The sequence below is a fragment of the Zootoca vivipara genome, chromosome 10, assembly GCF_963506605.1.
Source record: "Zootoca vivipara chromosome 10, rZooViv1.1, whole genome shotgun sequence".
NCBI classification, from domain to species: Eukaryota; Metazoa; Chordata; class Lepidosauria; order Squamata; family Lacertidae; genus Zootoca; species Zootoca vivipara.
The window spans coordinates 28,615,419-28,634,631 of record NC_083285.1 but is presented as its reverse complement, the minus strand read 5'-3'; the positions used below and the strand labels follow the sequence as shown (position 1 = coordinate 28,634,631).

The 19,213-nt window shown below is 41.2% G+C and overlaps 1 protein-coding gene across 1 annotated transcript; it reads left to right on the top strand.

Moving 5' to 3' along the window:
- Window positions 1-611: 611 nt before the first annotated feature.
- TSPAN8 (tetraspanin 8) lies at window positions 612-17,978 on the top strand. Its single transcript, XM_035128525.2, has 8 exons — window positions 612-879; window positions 4,426-4,488; window positions 7,196-7,324; window positions 10,444-10,518; window positions 10,603-10,710; window positions 14,255-14,383; window positions 16,089-16,172; window positions 17,744-17,978. Exons 1-8 carry the CDS (start codon window positions 820-822, stop codon window positions 17,795-17,797), a joined length of 702 nt encoding a protein of 233 aa, XP_034984416.1. The 5' UTR covers window positions 612-819; the 3' UTR covers window positions 17,798-17,978.
- The last annotated feature ends 1,235 nt before the right edge of the window (window positions 17,979-19,213 follow it).

Sequence of the window (19,213 nt, the reverse complement as noted above, 5' to 3'; positions counted from 1 at the left end):
TTCCTTATTTCATGTGTTCCTTTTTTGGAAGAAAGGGACGTTGTTTGAGGATTTGCTCCAGGACCCATGGCCATCTTAATCTGACGTTAATTTTGGAGGTATCTGAAAGATACAGCTGTAGCAAAAACCTGGTGTTCATTCAGAAGCAACTCCTACCTTTGTGTGAAAAAAGAAAGTCTTCAAGAGAGTTGAAACCCTAAAATGGGAATACAAGCATGGGGGGGGCATATTCTGCAAACACCTCCAAGTTCTCCCCTTGGAATATTGTTACATATAGATGCCTTTCATGTATCCCATTTCTAAAAGACCGAGCTAATAGATTATATGGCTTCCATGCCGAAAGGAGGGTGAAAGGGGAAATCTTAAAACTGTTACATGTTCTTTTAATTTTTAATTTTTCAAAACTGGTCTTAACACACTAGCCCTTTAAAGTTCTGCATTCCGATTTCCCCACCACCACCTTCACCAAGCTCCAATAAGTACATTTACTTTTCAGGTGTTGGACTAGTAAGACTATACGTAACTGCTGCGATGTATGTTGCTGCTGTAAACCAGAAAAACAAACACATGGGCGTTAGAGATAGCTCTGACTGGTGCTTTTAAAAATTGCCTGGTTAATATTTAGCTACACGATATGCACGGCTTGACTAATTGAACTTCTTTTCTCCTCAGGACTTCCTTTTCTGCTTTCGAAAGTAAGGAAGTGGTCTAGCCGATTACTCAAAGAAATAGTTCAACGGGGGGAAACTCTTCTAAGAAGTGCAACTTCTATACAAAGATCGCCCTTGATCTTGCTGAATTTTTCTTAAAAAAATAAAAATGGCTGGTGTCAGCAGCTGCATGAAATACTCCATGTTCATCTTCAACTTTTTGTTCTGGGTAAGTCTGAATTGCTCAAAATGATTGTCATGCAAAACAAAGCGAATTCAAGGGATACTGAAACAGCAGTTAAACAATAACGAGGTATTTGTAGAACAGCATTATTGTTGATATTTAACAGGTGCTTGCTATCTGGAAACCATTGAAGACTCTTTCATTTCAACAAGCTTTTCTATCCGGATGTAAAGGTGTTCATTTTGTATTGTTTTTAAATCTATCCTTTGGCAGTGCTTTTAAAAACTATTACTGTATGTTTTTTTTATTGTATGTTAGTAGATGGCATTGAGACTCATATGAAAGGCAACTCATTACTTAGTTTAGTGTTGTTGTTGTTGTTTTAAAAAGATCATGTTTATTAATCACTTTGAGATACATGTGAAAGGCAATTCATAACTTTTAAAAAAAACACACAATTGGGTGGGGAGTAGGGTGAAATTCCAAGAGCAAGCTCAGAACCCAAGCCTTTTTAATGCCCCCCCTAAATTCATGTGACCAAAATGACCTATATTTCAGTAGTTTGGTATAGCACGTGGGTTGGACAGCACATTAAAAGGGTGTTGGGGAAAGAAAGGCATTATTTTAATGTTGCTAATAATACACCGACCACCTGTTGGGTACCTGTGTGTTGTCAGCCACCTGCCACCAACCCAAAGGAGCGTGAAACTTTTATCTCTCCTGATATTTCTAGTTGATTAGTGCTCAGATTTCTGAAATTAGGACTAATTGCAATAATGGCTTGGGAATGGAAAGGCACAGAGTTGGAACTGCAATCTTTTGTATGTTTATTGCATGGGCATAGCCAGGATTTATGTTGGGGGGGGCAGAGACTTTATGTTAGGGGAGGGAAGAACCTCAGGTGGTTAAGTATTTTTATTGATTTTTATTGATGGGGGGGGGCAGCTGCCCCCCTTGGCCATGCCCATGGTCTATTGATTGGTGTTTACCGGAAAAACCCATAATATATCTTCCTCAGAATCAATGACTTCCTCATTCTTTTCAAGTTATTTCATGCAGAGAATGCAAATGCATTTACTCATGATATCCCTGGATGGCTTTGTGAACTGGAACCCTTCAGGTCAGAGCTGTTACTTGTATGAACCTTTGGGAGTAAATCCCATTCCCAAATTCTTAGCAAGACATATTGCAATGCATACCCAGTCACAAAAATCATTTAGAGATCTTCCTATGTCTAAAACATTTATCATGTAACTTCCTCCTCCGATTGAAACTATAATGTTTTGTTTTATTTTGGCCTAAGCCTTCACTTTCAAGGCACATAACCCTTCATCCTTCTCTCTCTCTGCTTATATCTCTGTTTTAGTCATGGCCTGTTGGCTTTCCATCTATAACATTTCCAAAATTCATTCTTTTAAATCTATGAACTCTACTGATTCTCAGCGCCGGCCCACCCATGAGGCAGGGTGAAGCAGCCGCCTCAGGCAGCACCCCCACAGGTGCCCCACCGCTTCATATTGCCACCACACAACCTAGGCAAGGGATGTGGCAGCGGCAGGGTGGGGTGAAACAGGATGCACCCCCTACTTATTGTCATACAGACCTGTTTTCTAGTACCGTACAGTGGACACTCGCAACCCGCAGCGCGGCGTCTGTGCACACGTGTTCATCCTCCTCGTTGTCTTTCAGTGGAAACTTGTATCTATTATCTTCTACCTTTAATATTTTCTTCACACTCATTGTTTCCCCAATTACGGTTGTGGAGAAGAACTGTCGCTCAGTGGCTTTGCATGCCAAAGGTCCCAAGTTCCAGCCCTAGCACCTAGCTTTTCTATGAACAGTAAATAAAAGAAAAGCTTGACTAGGGCAAAAGAGAATATAGCTTGCACTTTCTCTTCAGCTTTGTCACTTATGCTTTTTCTAGACACATGCCATCCCACCATCCTGCAGCATTAGCCTCTTGCTTCTGTTGCCCACAAGAACCAGAGGCTTAGGCAAGTTGTGCATTTAGGCCCCTGTCTGTGTGGTAGGTATGGGGCCTACTACAGATCACTTGGCCAGGACCCACCAAAATCTCGAGCCAGCGTTGAATTATTCAGAGGGAATAATACAGACACACACACACACACACAGAGAGAGAGAGAGAGAGCAAGAGTCCATGCACACCTTATGCTTCTAATGCTTCTTGAACTCTATTTTAAATAAAGACAGCCACAGTCTTTCCACTATGTGATAAGGAAACAGCCACTGTGTTCTCAGCTGTAGAGAATTTTAATAGAACCTGATGAAAGGTATCTATTGATCAGCCATTCAAACAACTGCACAGACTGGGGCTTCCAGTTGGTCTGCACTTAAGCACAGTTAATGATCCAGTCCAGCTTGTGGAAATCTGCCCTTGAGCTGCCTGCATATTTTAAGTTGTCAAAGCATGAGGATACCTCTAGAAGCGCGCGCTCTCTCTCTCTCCTCTCTGCACGCCCCAAGATTTTGTGCAGCCCCTCTGTAAAAGTGGGTGGAGCAACAAATATGACTCGTACTTGTGTATTCTAGGCTGCATTCTAGCCACACAAAAGCCAGAGGTTTCCACACATATACACACACACTAACCAGACAGGCAAGAGGCATTGGACAGTTCAGAATCATATTCTAGCCAGATGAAAGCACCTGAGGACGGCATGGAACAGGGCTGGATAGGACTGTGGCCTCAGGGGGAGTCCTGAGGGCTAAACAAAGACACCTATGGAGCCACGTTTAGACTCAGGTTCCTCACTGCTGCTGAAGGACAACACGAGGTTGAGGACTGGGGGCTCCCACCTCAGCACTACATACTGTTGCCATTTTGAATTGATCTACTTATCACCTTCTGGGCTAACATACGGAGTAGATCGCAGTTACGTTTCAGATTTTGCATGTCTCGTGAAGCACTGTATCTCTTCAGACCAAGGATCAGTGCTTGAACCCACGCCACACGTAGCTGAGGGTTTTTCTCCACCTGGTGTATGCGAATAAGCAGTTACTGGTGGGGAGTGACCGTGAGATGGAAGAGAAGTGGTGTGCTGATGGGCGGCACAGTGGAGCGGCCATGCGGTTGGGTGGCAGTGGCCACCCAACAGCGGTCTTGCTGCCACTTACTGGGATGGTACAAATTTGGGACTGTGGGCAAACTGATGGGAGCACTAATTTTGCTCCTCTCTGCTGTCCTGCCCCATACCAGACCATCACGGTAAGTGACAGTAAGTAACACTGCTGTTGGGAGAGGGGCCATTAGGTTTGCACCTTTGATACGCTCTAAGCCCAGAGGAAGATGTTAACTGGACATCTGGGAGAGGGCTGATACCTGGGAAACTTGATTCTTTGTGTGTTTATGGTCCATGTGGTCAGATTTTTGACCAAATCATCCTCTAAAGGAAAATGAGGAGCAAAACACCAGCCAGGGACAGTTCCCAGCAAACAGAGACTGGAGAGCTGGAACATATGATATTATATCTACTCTGTGTGATTGTATGTACTAAACTTGCAAGCAGGCATCTGTTGCAAAATGATTGTTTTACATTCTGTTTACACTGCTGATCAATGTCTTTCCATAAACAGATGTGTGGATGTGCTATTCTGGGAGCCTCTATTTACATGCGTGTGAACAAAGATGCGCAAGAAGTAAGTTTGTTTTTTACCATATTATTTATCCTTATTTTTCTATATTATTTCTCCATGCATTGTTGATTCCAAAATGGTCTGGGCATCCAGTCTTGTGTTTTCCAAGAAATAATGGTGGTTTTTTTATTATTATCCTTTTTTAAATTTTAGAAATATAATTTTAGAAATCCATAATTTGTCTTGACCTCTTTTTGATTCAAGACACATTTGAGAAAGAGGAAAGCTTGGTCCCATGTGTTGGGCTCCTGTGAAGAGAAACTTCCTTCACTGAAAGTGTGAGCCTTATCTCAGCTACCCACTGCCTCAAAAATATATCTCATTTTTAGAAATATAATGAAAAACATCATTCAGTTGATTTTTTGGGGGAGTGGGGATGTAAGTAGTACCACTATGTACTCTCAAATAACTGTACATAGGATTGCAGGTTTAAAATGTTGAATAATCCAGAGATGCACTCAAGTCGAATTAATTTGAATGCTCTTTTGAAGAGAAAAAGAGGTGTGCTGAAGACATTTTATTTATGTGATCAGGGACAAGATATCGGTACCTGATTTGCGCTTTAAACATAATATAAGGAATGTAGATGAATGTACAATATAATATGAATGGATGCTACATGTACATTTTAAACCAATAACAACAACAACAACAACAATAATAATTTATACCCCGCCCATCTGGCTGGGTCTCCCCAGCAACTCTGGGCAGCTTCCAACAGAAAAATGAAATAAAACAATCCATTAAACATTAAAAGCTTCCCCAAACAGGGCTGCCTTCAGGTGTCTTCTAAAAATCTGGTAGCTGTTTTTCTCTTTGACATCTCATGGGAGGGCATTCCACAGGGCAGGCGCCACCACCGAGAAGGTCCTCCAATAATAATAATAATAATAATAATAATAATAATAATAATAATAATAATATTGATACCCCGCCCATCTGGCTGGGTTTTTCCAGACACTCTGGGCAGCTCCCAACAGAATATTAAAAACACGATAAAACATCAAACATTAAAAACTTCCCTAAACAGGGCTATGACTGTCCTGTTGCTGCAGTCCCACGAGCAGGGCTAACGCAGTCATCTTCTCCTCTAAAAACCTGCCCATCCTCCAACACCATCATCTGAAACCTTTATTTGGGTGCCTCCACTAACTGAAGGGACTGGAGAGACAATCCTGGAAGTGGCGTTGCAACTACAGTTGCTACCATCATGAGCACAAATCACCGTGCGCAATAAAAAAAAGGATATTTGGAGGTGCCCAAAATCTGCACAGTTATCCCTATATTTATCTACATCAGAACATTTCTACGCTTTTTGATTGTAAAAATAATAATAATAATCTCAAAGCTATTTCCAAAAAGAATAATAAAACAATAAAATTGTCATTGAAAGCGGCTTTTATTTAAAAAAAACATTCCCAAATAATTAAAATCAATGATGAGCTAAAAATAAATTAAAACACACATCAAAATATCTGGGCAGGCACATGTTGTCTAAACAAAAATGTTTTTAGCAGCTGCCAGAAAGAATGCAGTGATATCAATGGGTAGGGAGTTTCAATGTGTGGGCTCTGCTGCGCTAAAAAATTAATTTCTTACAAAAGCAGAATGAGTATTATGTGGTCTCTGTAACAGTGCCCATTCCACAAATTGAAGCGGTCGAGTGGGCATATATGGAGCAAGGTGACCTTGCAGGTAAACTGGTCCCAAGTTGTTAAGGACAACTACCAGACTTTTAGAAGACATCTCAAGGCAGCCCTGTTTAGGGAAGCTTTTAATATCTGAAGGACTATTGTATTTTAATATTTTGTTGGAAGCCGCCCAGAGTGGCTGGGGAAACCCAGCCAGATGGTTGGTGTGTGTGTGTGTGTATTATTATTATTATTATTATTATTATTATTATTATTTTATACTGATAGTAATAATTTGAATGTGACCTGGTAGTAAATGGGCAACCAGTGCAGGCCTCTGGCCAGTGGTGCCGTATGCTGACAGGGTCTCACTCGTGTCAGCAATCGGGCTGCAGGAGTCTTCACTAACTGCAGCAGCTTTCAGATCAAGAGAAGCCCCACATTTGCATTCAGGCACACTTCTTGCAGTGGGAGAGTCAGCAAAAGGCAGAGTCTACATGCAGGGCTGGCTCTAAGGCAAGGCTAGGTGGCACAATGAGCCAGGGTGCCGGGCCGCCGGGGGGGGGGGCGGGGCGGCGCGCTGCATCCGCCAGACAGCTGCGCTAGGAAATGGGGTGGGGTGGGGGCGCCGGAGGGATCTTTGCACCATGGCGCCAGGGTGCCAGATACGCTTAAGACGGCCCTGCACACATGTACATTCATAGGCTCTGTACATATCGAGGGATATGCCATGTGCACAGGCCTTTGAAGCCGATAGGGCCATGCAAAGTGTTTCCACCCCCCCTGTGCTGCTTGTGCCCCTTCTCCACTCATACCTGAGCAACGCAAAACAGTGCATTGTAACAGTTGCTCTGCCCTAATTTGCAACAATACTGCAGCGGGCCCTTTGGGTATTTGGGTGTAAGAGATATGCAGTGCCTCAACTCATGAAATTGCTCTCATGCAAATGCCTTTTCCCACTGATCCCACCCACAGCAGACTAGAGGAAAGAGTTGTTGACTCCCTTTCACATTGTTTTTGAAGAAGAATGTCCTTTCTCTGTTGACAATATTTGAGGTCTTTTGCTTCTGTCTCCGCAGTCATTCAACAAAGGTAGCGGCATGTTTGCCGGGATTGACCTCCTCATTGCCGTGGGCGCTATCATCATGGTGATGGGTTTCCTGGGCTGCTGTGGTGCCATGAAGGAAAGCCAATGCATGCTCCTCCTGGTAAGAGATTCAGGAATGGGAACTTCAACACTAGCCTTTCCACACCAATGTGTACAATGGTGTGCTCACTTCTTGTCTCCTTGTCTGTGATTTGGAGCATTCTACAGTGGAACCTCGGATTTTTGAACATAATCGGCTCTGGACTTCCAAAATGTTCGAAAACCAAGGTGCAAAGGGCGCTGTCACGGATCGTTTCTGGCTACTGTTGAGAGACGAGTTCCACAGCCATTCTGTCTTTAAGACTTTTATTTGTGCCTGATATATACAGTGCAGTTACACTTTCAAGAACACATGTCTGCTCAGTCTGACGCAGATTCCCCCAATGCCCCTTGCCTGCTCCTCCCCCAGCATAACAACCGTGGGACTCCAAATTTCCTCCCTTTACGTTTACATGCCCTGGAATGTCTCAGTTCAGGTGTGAACTTGAAAGGGCGGGCCATCTCCCCGCTGGACACTTCTCCCTCCCCCTCCCCCTGAGTGTCTGTCTCAGATTGCAGTAATGGCTCTAGGCTGCTGTCTGAGCCTTGGTGCCTCTCCAGTTCGGTAGCCAGGGAATGTTCACTACTAGAACCTTCCCTGACAGGCGCCCTGCAAATTTACAGTGAAATTTGAGAAAAATATAGTGCTACCTCAGCAAAAGCCGTTCAGCTGCTGAGGCATGTTCGAAAACGGAAGCATTTCCTTCCGGGTTTTTGGCATTTGAGTTCCGAAAGGTTCGTCAACGGAGATGTTCGAAAACTGAGGTACCACTGTATCTTCAATGAAATGATGTAGTGTTTCTAAAAAGTTCCAAAGCAGCAGGCAAGAATTCCCTTCTTTGAAGCTGTGGACTATGAAGGAAACACGAGACAGAAGGATACAGTATAGGAATTTGACTCGGATTGTTATTGTTATTAATTGAATTATCACCATTTATTTATATAGCACACATGACTCTATACAATTAAAATATGAAATTATACCCCAAGAGACGTACAATCTAAAACAACAAATATACACAATACAATAAAAATATATAGTTTAGCATGCACAATTCACAAGCCATTACATTAGGGATAATGTATAAAGAGTACCACTTGCATCAATAAAAGGCTGGGAAGTTTCTACATTTCTGAAGCCCTGTTTAGAAGTGTTTACATAGAGGCGATGCATCGGGATCACACCCAATGACTCCACCCCTCCTGATTACCACACTTTCAATGGCCCAGTTTGGACACAGCCAGAGCATATACAACTTGAAAGCACACACAGCCTGTTGTCAGCCTCCTCTGGAGTAAAACTATGGGAGCCAGTTGCATGTCATCTATCCCTCCCTTCTGAACTAAATTCAAGTCAAGATCCTTGGAGTTCAGTAAAACCAGTACCAGAAACTTGGTTGGTTAACTTTTGTTTTGCTTCAGTATTTATGCACCAGTGTTGGTGCTGACCTTTAAAGCCCTAAACGGCCTCGGTCCAGTATACCTGAAGGAGCGTCTCCTCCCCCATCGTTCTGCCCGGACCCTGAGGTCCAGCGGCGAGGGCCTTCTGGTGATTCCCTCGCTACGAGAAGCCAAGTTACAGGGAACCAGGCAGAGGGCCTTCTCGGTAGTGGCACCCACCCTGTGGAATGCCCTCCCACCAGAGGTCAAAGAGAATAACAATTACCAGACCTTTAGAAGGCATCTCAAGGCAGCCCTGTTTAGGGAAGCTTTTAATGTTTGATGGATTTCTGTATTTTAATATTTTGTTGGAAGCCACCCAGAGTGGCTGGGGGAACCCGGCCAGATGGGCGGGGTATCAATAAATTATTATTATTATTATTATTATTATTATTATTATTATTATTATTATTACCATACTTAAGCCTAGATGGATTGTTGTTATTGTTGTTGTTTTGCAATACTTAATTTATTCTGTTTGACTTTTTTTCTTTTTTCTTTTTGACACTTCTGAATTTATTGACACGTTCTGTGTTCTGTTCATGTGTCTTTCCATTGTTCTGTATTTGGATGTTTTTGAATGTTTCTCGTAAGCTGCTTTGGGCACAGCTCATTATGGGGGAAAGCGACATATAAGTAAACTCAACCGATCCATCAATTGGTGTCAGGCCATACCTTCCATTTTTCTAGAGTATGGATTCCACATATGGAAGCCTATGCAGGTGATGTGCAAATGAATGATGACTGGAGTCAACATGTAGTAATGCCAGTCTTCTCTTAATGCTTCATTTCTACACATTTGAACACATGAACAGTGCTAGGTGCAGGTATAGTAGGGCAAGTCTGGTGACAAGTACAGAATCAGCAGTGGTGTTTATTCTGGAGGGTGCATCATGGTAACACTCAAAATGGTAGACCAAGATCTACCCTGTTTCTCCGAAAATAAGACGTAGCCATAAAATAAGCCATAGCAGGATTTTTAGGCATTCAAGGAATATAAGCCATACCCCAAAAATAAGCCATAGTGATAGGCAGTTTAACCTTGTAGGTTAAACTGTACCATACTTAATAAAAAAAATAAGACATCCCCTGAAAATAAGCCATAGTATGGTTTTTTTTGCGGAAAAATAAATATAAGACGGTGTCTTATTTTTGGAGAAACACGGGTACGTAACATTTTATTTACGTTAAAGGCTTGTTTCTCACTTCCTCACACCCCCACACAAATGACTGACAACAGTAAACTATATGTATGCTTGAACCAAATCAATAAATGCATTGATCAATCACCAAATATACCAACATCATAAAAACTAAAATATTATTAATAATAATTCTAGGAAGAGGAGAACTGCAAAAGAAACAATGACAAAATTTGGAATAGCTTAGCCAACTGTAAAATGGAGCCTACAAGCAACTAATAAATATATATATTTTAAAAAATTACATTTGCATCTCACTTCAAAATATGTCATACAATGGCCAGATTAAGAGAAATCTACTTTAACCTGACATGACCCGGAAAAACTGTCTGCGAACAAACGTCGGCTCCCTCGGCCAGTAAAGCGAGATGATCACTGCAACCCCAGAGTTGTTCGTGACTGAACTTAACTGTCAGGGGTCCTTTACCTTTACCTTTACTTTACCCTGCTTTTAGATAATTAATTGTTTTCTTTTTTGTTTCTCTCCCCCCCCCAACAGTTTTTCATTGGACTACTAATAATCCTGCTTCTTCAAATCGTAGCTGGTATTTTGGGAGGAGTGTATAAATCTAAGGTACCACATTTTTTTTAGTCATGCTTAATTGTTTCTAAGAAAGTATATCAAACATGCTGATTGATATTGTGTTCCTTTTTCTAGATCGATGAAGTTGTTAACGATACCTTAGCAGAGGAGGTTCAAATGTTGCAGGATACTACAGAGAAGTATAAAGACTTCCAGGCCAGTTTCCACAAATTTGAGCAAGCGGTAAATGATATTACTGATTTATTTGAGATAAATACAAATGAGGATGTGTTTTTTTTAAATAAAAACTGTTACAAGAATAGTGATAGCAAGAAACTGAAAAAAGAACACAACCCCTACCCTTGTGAATAGATTGAAAAAGGTTGGTCTATTGTGACAACAATCATATTAACTTATTACGGAATACAAGTAAACCAACCTGATAAATCTAATGCAGCCATATGCTATTTTTAATTAATTGTGATGTTATATATTTAAACTTTAAAGATAAAATAAAAACAAACATGATATTAACATTTTTTTAAAATGGTAAAAGCTGAAATTCTTACTCATTGGTGCTTGGACTCAAAATATGTCTAGACCAGGCACCCCAAACTGCGGCCCTCCAGATGTTTTGGCCTACAACTCCCATGATCCCTAGCTAAAAGGACCAGTGGTTGGGGAAGATGGGAATTGTAGTCCAAAACATCTGGAGGGCTGAAGTTTGGGGATGCCTGGTCTAGACCCTTAATTCTTGGGGAACCAAGCTGTTTAATGGTTAAATCTATGTTTGTTACAAGCCTTGGATCTGAAACCTGGACCAGTTTCATGCATTAAGTCAGACCACTTCCAGACTCTGGCTATTTTGTAGGTGGGAATCAGTCATGTGTCAGAACATTCAGATTGTAACATTAAAGTGGATTTGGTGCACAAGAAGCCTGCTTCCTAAATATGTAAATTAATCAGACTTTTTGCGGTAATCAAAGTGATGGGGGAAAGGCAGTGGAAAGAGTAAAGTAATACTCACTTGTTGTGCATATAACCTCCCCAGAAACAAATTAGAAGGAATGCTTGATAAACAGCCAACCTTTTATCTCCTGTTCACAAACTTTGTGCAAACGAATTAGGATAAATGTTCAATAAACCTAAGCCTCATTCTTACTCTCACCCAAGACCAGATCCAAGTTGGGAGGTGGGTAAAAAAGGGGCTTCTACTGAGTGGCTGGCTCAACAGGCAGGTGGCCAGGAGACACCCATTGCTCCTTGTGGCCAAAGTGTTTCAAGGTTCCTATCATAAGAGAGACCTGGGTTTGTCACATTAGAGCAATGAATGCAGCATAGGCTTTGAAACTATCACAGTTTGTAAGAACTTATGGCAAGCATCTGCTTTAGCTTATGCCGGGATGACTGTTCCGCTTCTTGTTTATGTGGTGCCTGAAACATCTCAGTTTTGCTTTCTGCTGAAGGAACCAACTTCAAAACTGAACAAAACTATGAAAGGGGGGGGGGGACTAGAACGGAAGAATGTAGAGTTACAGAATGCAGACTCTTAACCTCGTTTCGTTAAACTGTTTCCTCCACTGCTGGCTGGTATCCATTCTACTTCAAAGAAAATGGCAGTGATATTTGGTATTTCCTAATGGTATTTTCCTAATGGCCATGTTTGGATGATAATATCTCGGTTTAATAAGCCAAGATATCAGCGAGACTTTGGGCTGCGCACACAGCCCCATCTCTCTTCTATTTGCACAAACAAATAAATCAATTGGAAGCCTTCCGTTCATTAGTTTCCCATTTCATCTGAACTAGGAAACTATGGTCAATGGCTTCAAAACAAGGAAGGATAGTAAGCCAATGTCAAACCAATATGGAAATGTTGGAAATAAACCATCCTAATCTAGTAATAAGGGTTTTTATTCCTAAAGCAGTAGCTATGCTGGAGTTGAAAAGAAATGATTACCTCTTAGTTGCCCTCTACTTCTTAATCAGTCGCCAGTGTATGAAATTATAAGGAGCTGCCTTCAGCCATTCCCTAGAAATAGGGCTGCATCTAGGAAAGTGATATTTCCTTTTCCACTTCTCTCCCCATGTGCCCTCCCAAATACTCCAGGAGTTTCCCTAATCCTCCAGATTTTAAAGCAGAGGTTGGATGGCCACCTGTCATGTATAATCTAGTTGAGATTCCCGCATTGCAGGGAGTTGGACTAGATTACCCTCGGGGTCACTTTCAACTATACAATTAAATGATTCTATGGTTCAGTTTTTGGAGAGGTGCATGCAGAGAAAAGAGTGGGAGGAAGTTCTGTTGCACAGGTGGAGGACTCTGCTAGATACGACCCATAGTTAATAAAAAAATATAGTTGGGGAGAGAAATTTGCTTCAGCCTAATTTAAAGGTAAAGGTACCCCTGACTGTTAGGTCCAGTCGCGTACAACTCTGGGGTTGCGGCGCTCATCTCGCTCTATTGGCCGAGGGAGCCGGCATCTGTCTGCAGACAGCTGTGGTCATGTGGCCAGCATGACTAAGCTGCTTCTGGCGAACCAGAGCAGCGCACAGAAACACTGTTTACCTTCCCGCCGGAGCTATTTATCTACTTGCACTTTGACGTGCTTTTGAACTGCTAGGTGGGCAGGAGCAGGGACCAAGCAATGGGAGCTCACCCCATCATGGGGATTCGAACCGCCAACCTTCCGATCGGCAAGCCCTAGGCTCAATGGTTTAGAACACAAACAATACCCAAACGAAAGCACACCTTTCCTGCAAAATTCACGCTTCTCCAGATTTTGTCATACAGTGGTACAGCCAAAAAATGTATACAAGCTACATATACTGTGGGAAAGTGTGCATGAAAATTCATATATAGGTACATAATGTTAGGGGGGAAATGTTTCGCAAATGTGTATAGTTGCATGCATTAGATTTTATTGACCAACCAAATACAGGTTATAGCGAAAAACACACAAAAAGCAGACAGGTCTCAAAAACATATTAAAACAAACATGATTAAAGCATTATTATACACGTCACAGATATACACAAATGGTGGGAAATGGTGGAAAACTCAGGGAGGAAGACAGGACTCTTGGGTTTTCCTAAGTTGAGAACTTTTATCGCAAACTTTGCTGTGTGGCACTGAAAGGCTGATGAATTTTCATGAGGACTTTTTTTTAAAAGTTTGTTTGAACGTGTGATGAACTGAGCTTAAGACTGGATAAATTAGAAAATGGCAGAAGATTAAACTGGCAGATTCACCCATCCCTACATAAACGCCCCATTGAATTGAATTCAACAGCTGTGTGAGCCTTGATTCTTGTAAAGAGTGGCACCAGCTGATTTTTATAAATAAAATTCAAAGTCAAAACCTTTCTCTCCTCATGAAAAGTGGACATTTGGATAAAATGGCACTAGAATTCTAAAAGAAATCTGCTTTAGTTTTGATAACTGAAAGAAAAATGTGATTTCTCTGGATCACACATACAGTATCTTATAAAAGGATAGTCAGTATTCTGAGAAAGTTGCTTTTCTCGGAACTTCTGTTTATTTGTTGCACTTAGTCCCCCCTGCTTCCCTTGATTTTTGGTGAGTATCATTTAACTGCAACAGCAAGAAGAACAGCCATTCAACTTGGTACCATTATTACTGTTTGTACTGTTTCTCGTCCCCCCCCTGTATGCAAGTTTAGTCACATGGTTTGCTTTTTTAAAAAAACATTCTCTGAGATCTTGACACATGCCATTAATCCTAGTTGGAAACTCTCATTGTCTCTTTATTTTGTCCTCTCCTATAGAACAAATGCTGTGGTTTGCTTAAGGGAGAGAGCGACTGGGGGAAAATTCCATTGCAGAAATATAGTGGCTGTCAATGTGACACTAAAGACATAGGGACATCAGTTTGCAATGGAAATAAGTATACAACGGTAAGAAGAATGAAAACATGTTTCATAATTTTCCTTGGAGGGTTATTGTTGTTTGGACTGCTTGAATCTTCAGGGCGATATGGCAAATTACATACTGTATTGGCAAAGGGTTGCTCTATTACTTGCCTCAAACACTTGTCACCTCTTACCTCGAAATGTGAAAACTCATGTTTCTGTTGCCTTTCTTGCAGTCCTATTTATTGAACTAGTTAGAGGCCATGTGACATATCTGAAGAAGAGTAATGGCCCCACCACAAAATGTATGCGCATTGCACATTGTGTTCTGTCTACCTTGCAGTTAATGGAATGGGTTGCTTCTGGCATGTGGATTTGGAATTCTCCTCCTAATCATTGCATTATTAATCATTAATCATTAATTAATTAATCATTGATTAATCATTAATCATTGCATTATTAATCATTGTATTATGCATTACAACAAGTCATGTACTGCATTCAAGAATTAAATAGAAACATACTGTAGCATCTCCCCTGTACTGTAGCGCACAGCGTGCTATCCAGAACCTGATGCGTTAATGGAAGGCTGAGAAGGTGAACAAAGTCTGCAAAAAATTGAGAATGAAAATGCCACAAGCTATTTAAAATTCTGAGTTGCACATGCCTTCACATTCATTGTCACTATGGACAGCTTTCAACAAATGTGATGTGTTTGTTGCATTTTGCTTGTATCCTGCATTTCTTCCTTGATGGAATTCCCAATACCTCCATTTTCTGAATGTTGAGAACTCCAGTCTCACAGTTATAAACTCAGGTACTTTCCTTGGAATGAAGGTCACCGAAGACTTCTGGCATTTCTGTAATGTATGGTCTATTTACACACACATGAACGTATATGTGTGTCTGTATGGGCTTAATAGGAGGTTTCACTGCATTAACTTGAACAGATATTGGTTCCATACTCCTCAACCATCCTGATTTGAGTGGGACATCACAGAGTTACAGAAGCCATCCTGGCTTCTGATTGGATCCTGGAATGTCCCTTTTTTTGGTCCGGTGCTCTGACGTGAGTCAGCTGGGTTATGCCAGAACACTGGACCAAAAGATGCTTTTTGTGGTCTCACACTCTTCTGCACATCAGCTGGCTCCCGTGAGAGTTTGGGACCAAAAAACAAGTGCCCTGATTTTGATCAGTGGGATATTGGAGGGTAAGATAGCATTAGTTTCACAGAGAAGAGCACCAGACCTCTCTGGGTCCCATTCCCCATGGCACTGCCAGCTTCAAAGAGAAGGAAAGAGGAACCTAGCTGAGTCACCTCCATCAACACATATGCATTCCCAACACCTGTTTGGAGATTATGTACATATAATAGCCAGAGAATGCAGAAAATTCACGTGAGATATGCATATTCCTCAAGGCCTGTTGGAAATTGTGTATATATAGTTCCCTCTTCCTGGAAGGATTATGTTCACTTTCTCCATGAGGCCTGATGAATGTGCACAGGGGTAGCTTGTTTTGCATATTTACCATTCAATTAAGATTAAACTTGCATATATGTTTTAAGACAATAGATATTTGTTGTGCACTGTTTTGCCTTTTTGGTGCCAAGCCCCAAATGGCTTATATTTGGCACAAGATTGGAGATCCCACTAGTTTAGTTCATTCCCATTAAATGTTCATGTTAGAAGCCTAGAATTACTAGCGAACATTTCACTTGCATTAATTTTTGTCTCTTTTCTCTTTCAGCCTTGCAAAGAAGTAATAATGGAGTTCTTCAAGAATAACATGATCATCGTTATGGGGATAGCATTTGGGCTGGCATTCATTGAGGTATATCTACAGCTATTCTTGCTCTTTCGATCTCACTCTTTCTCCAAGGAGCTCAGGGGAAATGTCCCACCTTAGGCTGACTAAGAAGCCCTAGGACGGCATTTGTGTAAATGTGTGTGGGTTTAAAATGAGGAGAGGCATTCTGGTGCATGCTGACTCCACTTCCAACCTTTAACCTGAAGAAGACTCCTCTGGGGAACAAGGAGCTAAAGAAGAGTTTGTCTCAACTGGAGAGGAACCAATATGTTGATTTCAGTTTCTCCCACTTAGTATTCCCTGCCCACCTTAAACACTGTTTACCACATTTCTGCATCAGTTTGTATTTTTGCCATTCCTGACTGGCGCAAATTGGTGGCCCTTGATCTGTGAATTCCACCAGCGTCAGCAGCCACAACAGATGGTCTTCTTTTGGAAGAGTGACCTTGCTGTCTCATGGAGCCACACAGAGCAGTTTAATCTGGCCACTCTGCAATGCATGGTGCCCAGCGGTATCCACCCTTAGCCCAGATGTGGTCCTGTGTATGTTGTGAGCCCATAGCTGTCTCCCCCTTGGTCAGTATCCAAACACTGCTGCAAATCAACTGTATTGTCACTTAAACCACTGCTACTAAATTTCATCTGAAGCTGGAAGGAGCCGTGAAATGTAATAATATAAATGGCTGTTAATAAAAAGGAATAACAAACTTTTAACAAACTGAGCTGATGACAAATCATGTGATAATTGTGTGGTAATTAATGATGTGGGAAATATGCGGGCTGGGAGGTGAGGAACTACACAACTGCCCATTTGCTTCGCTACTAGAGGAGTCAGACACGCAGCCTTTTTCTTACTAGCCAGGTTTGAAAAGAATTTCAGGTTTCTAATTAAAACTGATCCTGAGATGACCTTTTATCCATATCCGCACTGAACCTGAAAGTGTGTGTCTTAAAGAAAATAGTATGTTTCGTTTTGTAAAAAGTCTGTTTTGTACATTCGTATTTGCTGAATGGCTTTCATAAGAAATAAGGGGACCCCCTGGAATGGTATGGAGAATGGTGCAAAGGGATGTCTTAGGTAAGGGGGTGATTTGCTAAAATTAAGTGCCCCCACCCTGCCTCGGTGTGAGAGCTTTCCTCTAGGGCAAAGCCACGATTAAACAAGTCATTAGAATAATGTCGTGATTCGTTTCTGATGAACCGAAGGGCTTCATTCTGGGGCGGTTCTATCTCTGAGAGAGTAGTAGTATACAAAACCTTTATTAGCTACTATGAGATTTGATTCCCTCCCCACTTTACAGCAGAAAACAGCAGTACAAATTCCATAGAAGGCAATGTCTTCACCCGTTAAAGCAATCCATCTTTCAGGATATATTTAAGTTTCCCATAGTGTGGCATATATGGGTTTAATTAAAATCCCACTATTCTCGTCATACTTCTAAAAATTACTTTGGAAATGGGCTTCAGCATAGCACATTTCATCTGTATGTAAATCCAAGAAATTTGCAAACAAAATGTTCTTGCTGTGCATTTGCCTGTATGTGGGGGATATTCTGAAGCTGCCAAATAATACCATAAACATCTTTCTTTTCCAGGTTCTTGGTCTGGTGTTTTCAATGAGCCTTTACTGCCAAATCCAGAGAAAATGAAACCATGGAAGTGTCAGAAATATGCCACCAGCCAAATGAGAAACCTTTGTAGATTGAGAGATGGATGTTTGGTTTGGCACCCGCAAATAAATGCCAGAAGCAGCTGTGATGATAACAGCTGAAGCACCAATGGATGAACACTCATGACTTATGAAATAAAATCTGTTTAAAATTAGAGAAACTAATGATCTGTCACTGGTTTCTTTGTAACGCAATACATACCTATGTGTATACTTCTTGCCACCTTCTTTTAATTTGAAGATCACTTGTCAACAAAACGAAGCATTTTGACTTGACACACATTGTGTTATCGCAGCACACTGTTTTCTGGACTTCTGATAAGTAAGGAATACTTTTTCATTCTGGGGGGGGGGGCTATGTGCCTCTGAATGTTGTTGAACTCTTAATACAAGGCCAATGCTGAGACATAATGGGAGCTGTAGTTCAAGAACATCGGGAAATGCTAGGTTAGTCCATTCAGCGATGAAAGCAAAATTACCCAGCCCAGAGGAGCCATCCCACCTTTGTCTCTGCATTTCACTGGCGCATCTTCTGAAGCAAATATCTTCTGTGAGGGTATTTCAGTCTTCAGTATCTTTCCAATAGGAATGACTGTATTTTAAAGTCATACCCCATGCAGCCAAATTCTCTGGCCTACCAGAGGTCAGCTTGAAAGGATGCAAGGCTAGAATTGTGTAGAATGAATAGATGGGTGCGTATTTTGGGCTCACATGAGATTTTTTTTTGTTATTTTCAACAAACCCTGTTACGTTTCCCAAAAAAATCCCATTTCCAGCCCCCCTCAAATTCAAGCCCAGCATTCCTATCCCTTTTCCTCCTCTCCACTAATTTTTCCCCCTAAAGGTTCTTGAAAAAGAAAGAATGATGCTATAAAATATTTGCCAAGTCTAATTTTTACTTCTTGCTTCGCCAAACCTTTGTTAGGCGTTACAGGTGTGGGCCATCGTAAAACATAAAACACCCATATATAATAATTTAAATTATATACAAATAAACAACCATGTAAAATATATAATAATGAGGATTTTCATTGGGATTTCTTTCCACTAAATAGTGCTATTCACCACTCTAAGAGATACTATTGACAAAAACTCAGCCACCCTTGCAGTTACTTCTGGGTTAATGTCAGATAGATAGAATCTGATATTTTCATTTGGTTGTGCTATTAGACTACCCAAAAAAGGGAATAACACATGTTTGTGTAACTGGTTTTTAAAACTCTGTGTGTACTTGGCTCAGTTTTAAAAGCCTCAGGTTAAGCAATTCAAAATTAAAGGTGCTGGGAGCTCAAAACACTTTTGAAGATCTGATCCCAGGTAACTTTAACTTCTTATCTGATATTGTAACTAATCAAGCATTCTATTAATTCCACTGTGTGTCAGGGGGACACACAGG

Excerpts from the sequence above, each read along its gene's own strand:
- TSPAN8 (XM_035128525.2), top strand. The coding sequence starts at position 820 with ATGGCTGGTGTCAGCAGCTGCATGAAATACTCCATGTTCATCTTCAAC. Across the intron at positions 14,384-16,088 it reads ATGGAAATAAGTATACAACG|CCTTGCAAAGAAGTAATAAT; the intron begins GTAAGAAGAATG and ends TTTCTCTTTCAG. Across the intron at positions 16,173-17,743 it reads TTGGGCTGGCATTCATTGAG|GTTCTTGGTCTGGTGTTTTC; the intron begins GTATATCTACAG and ends TTTCTTTTCCAG.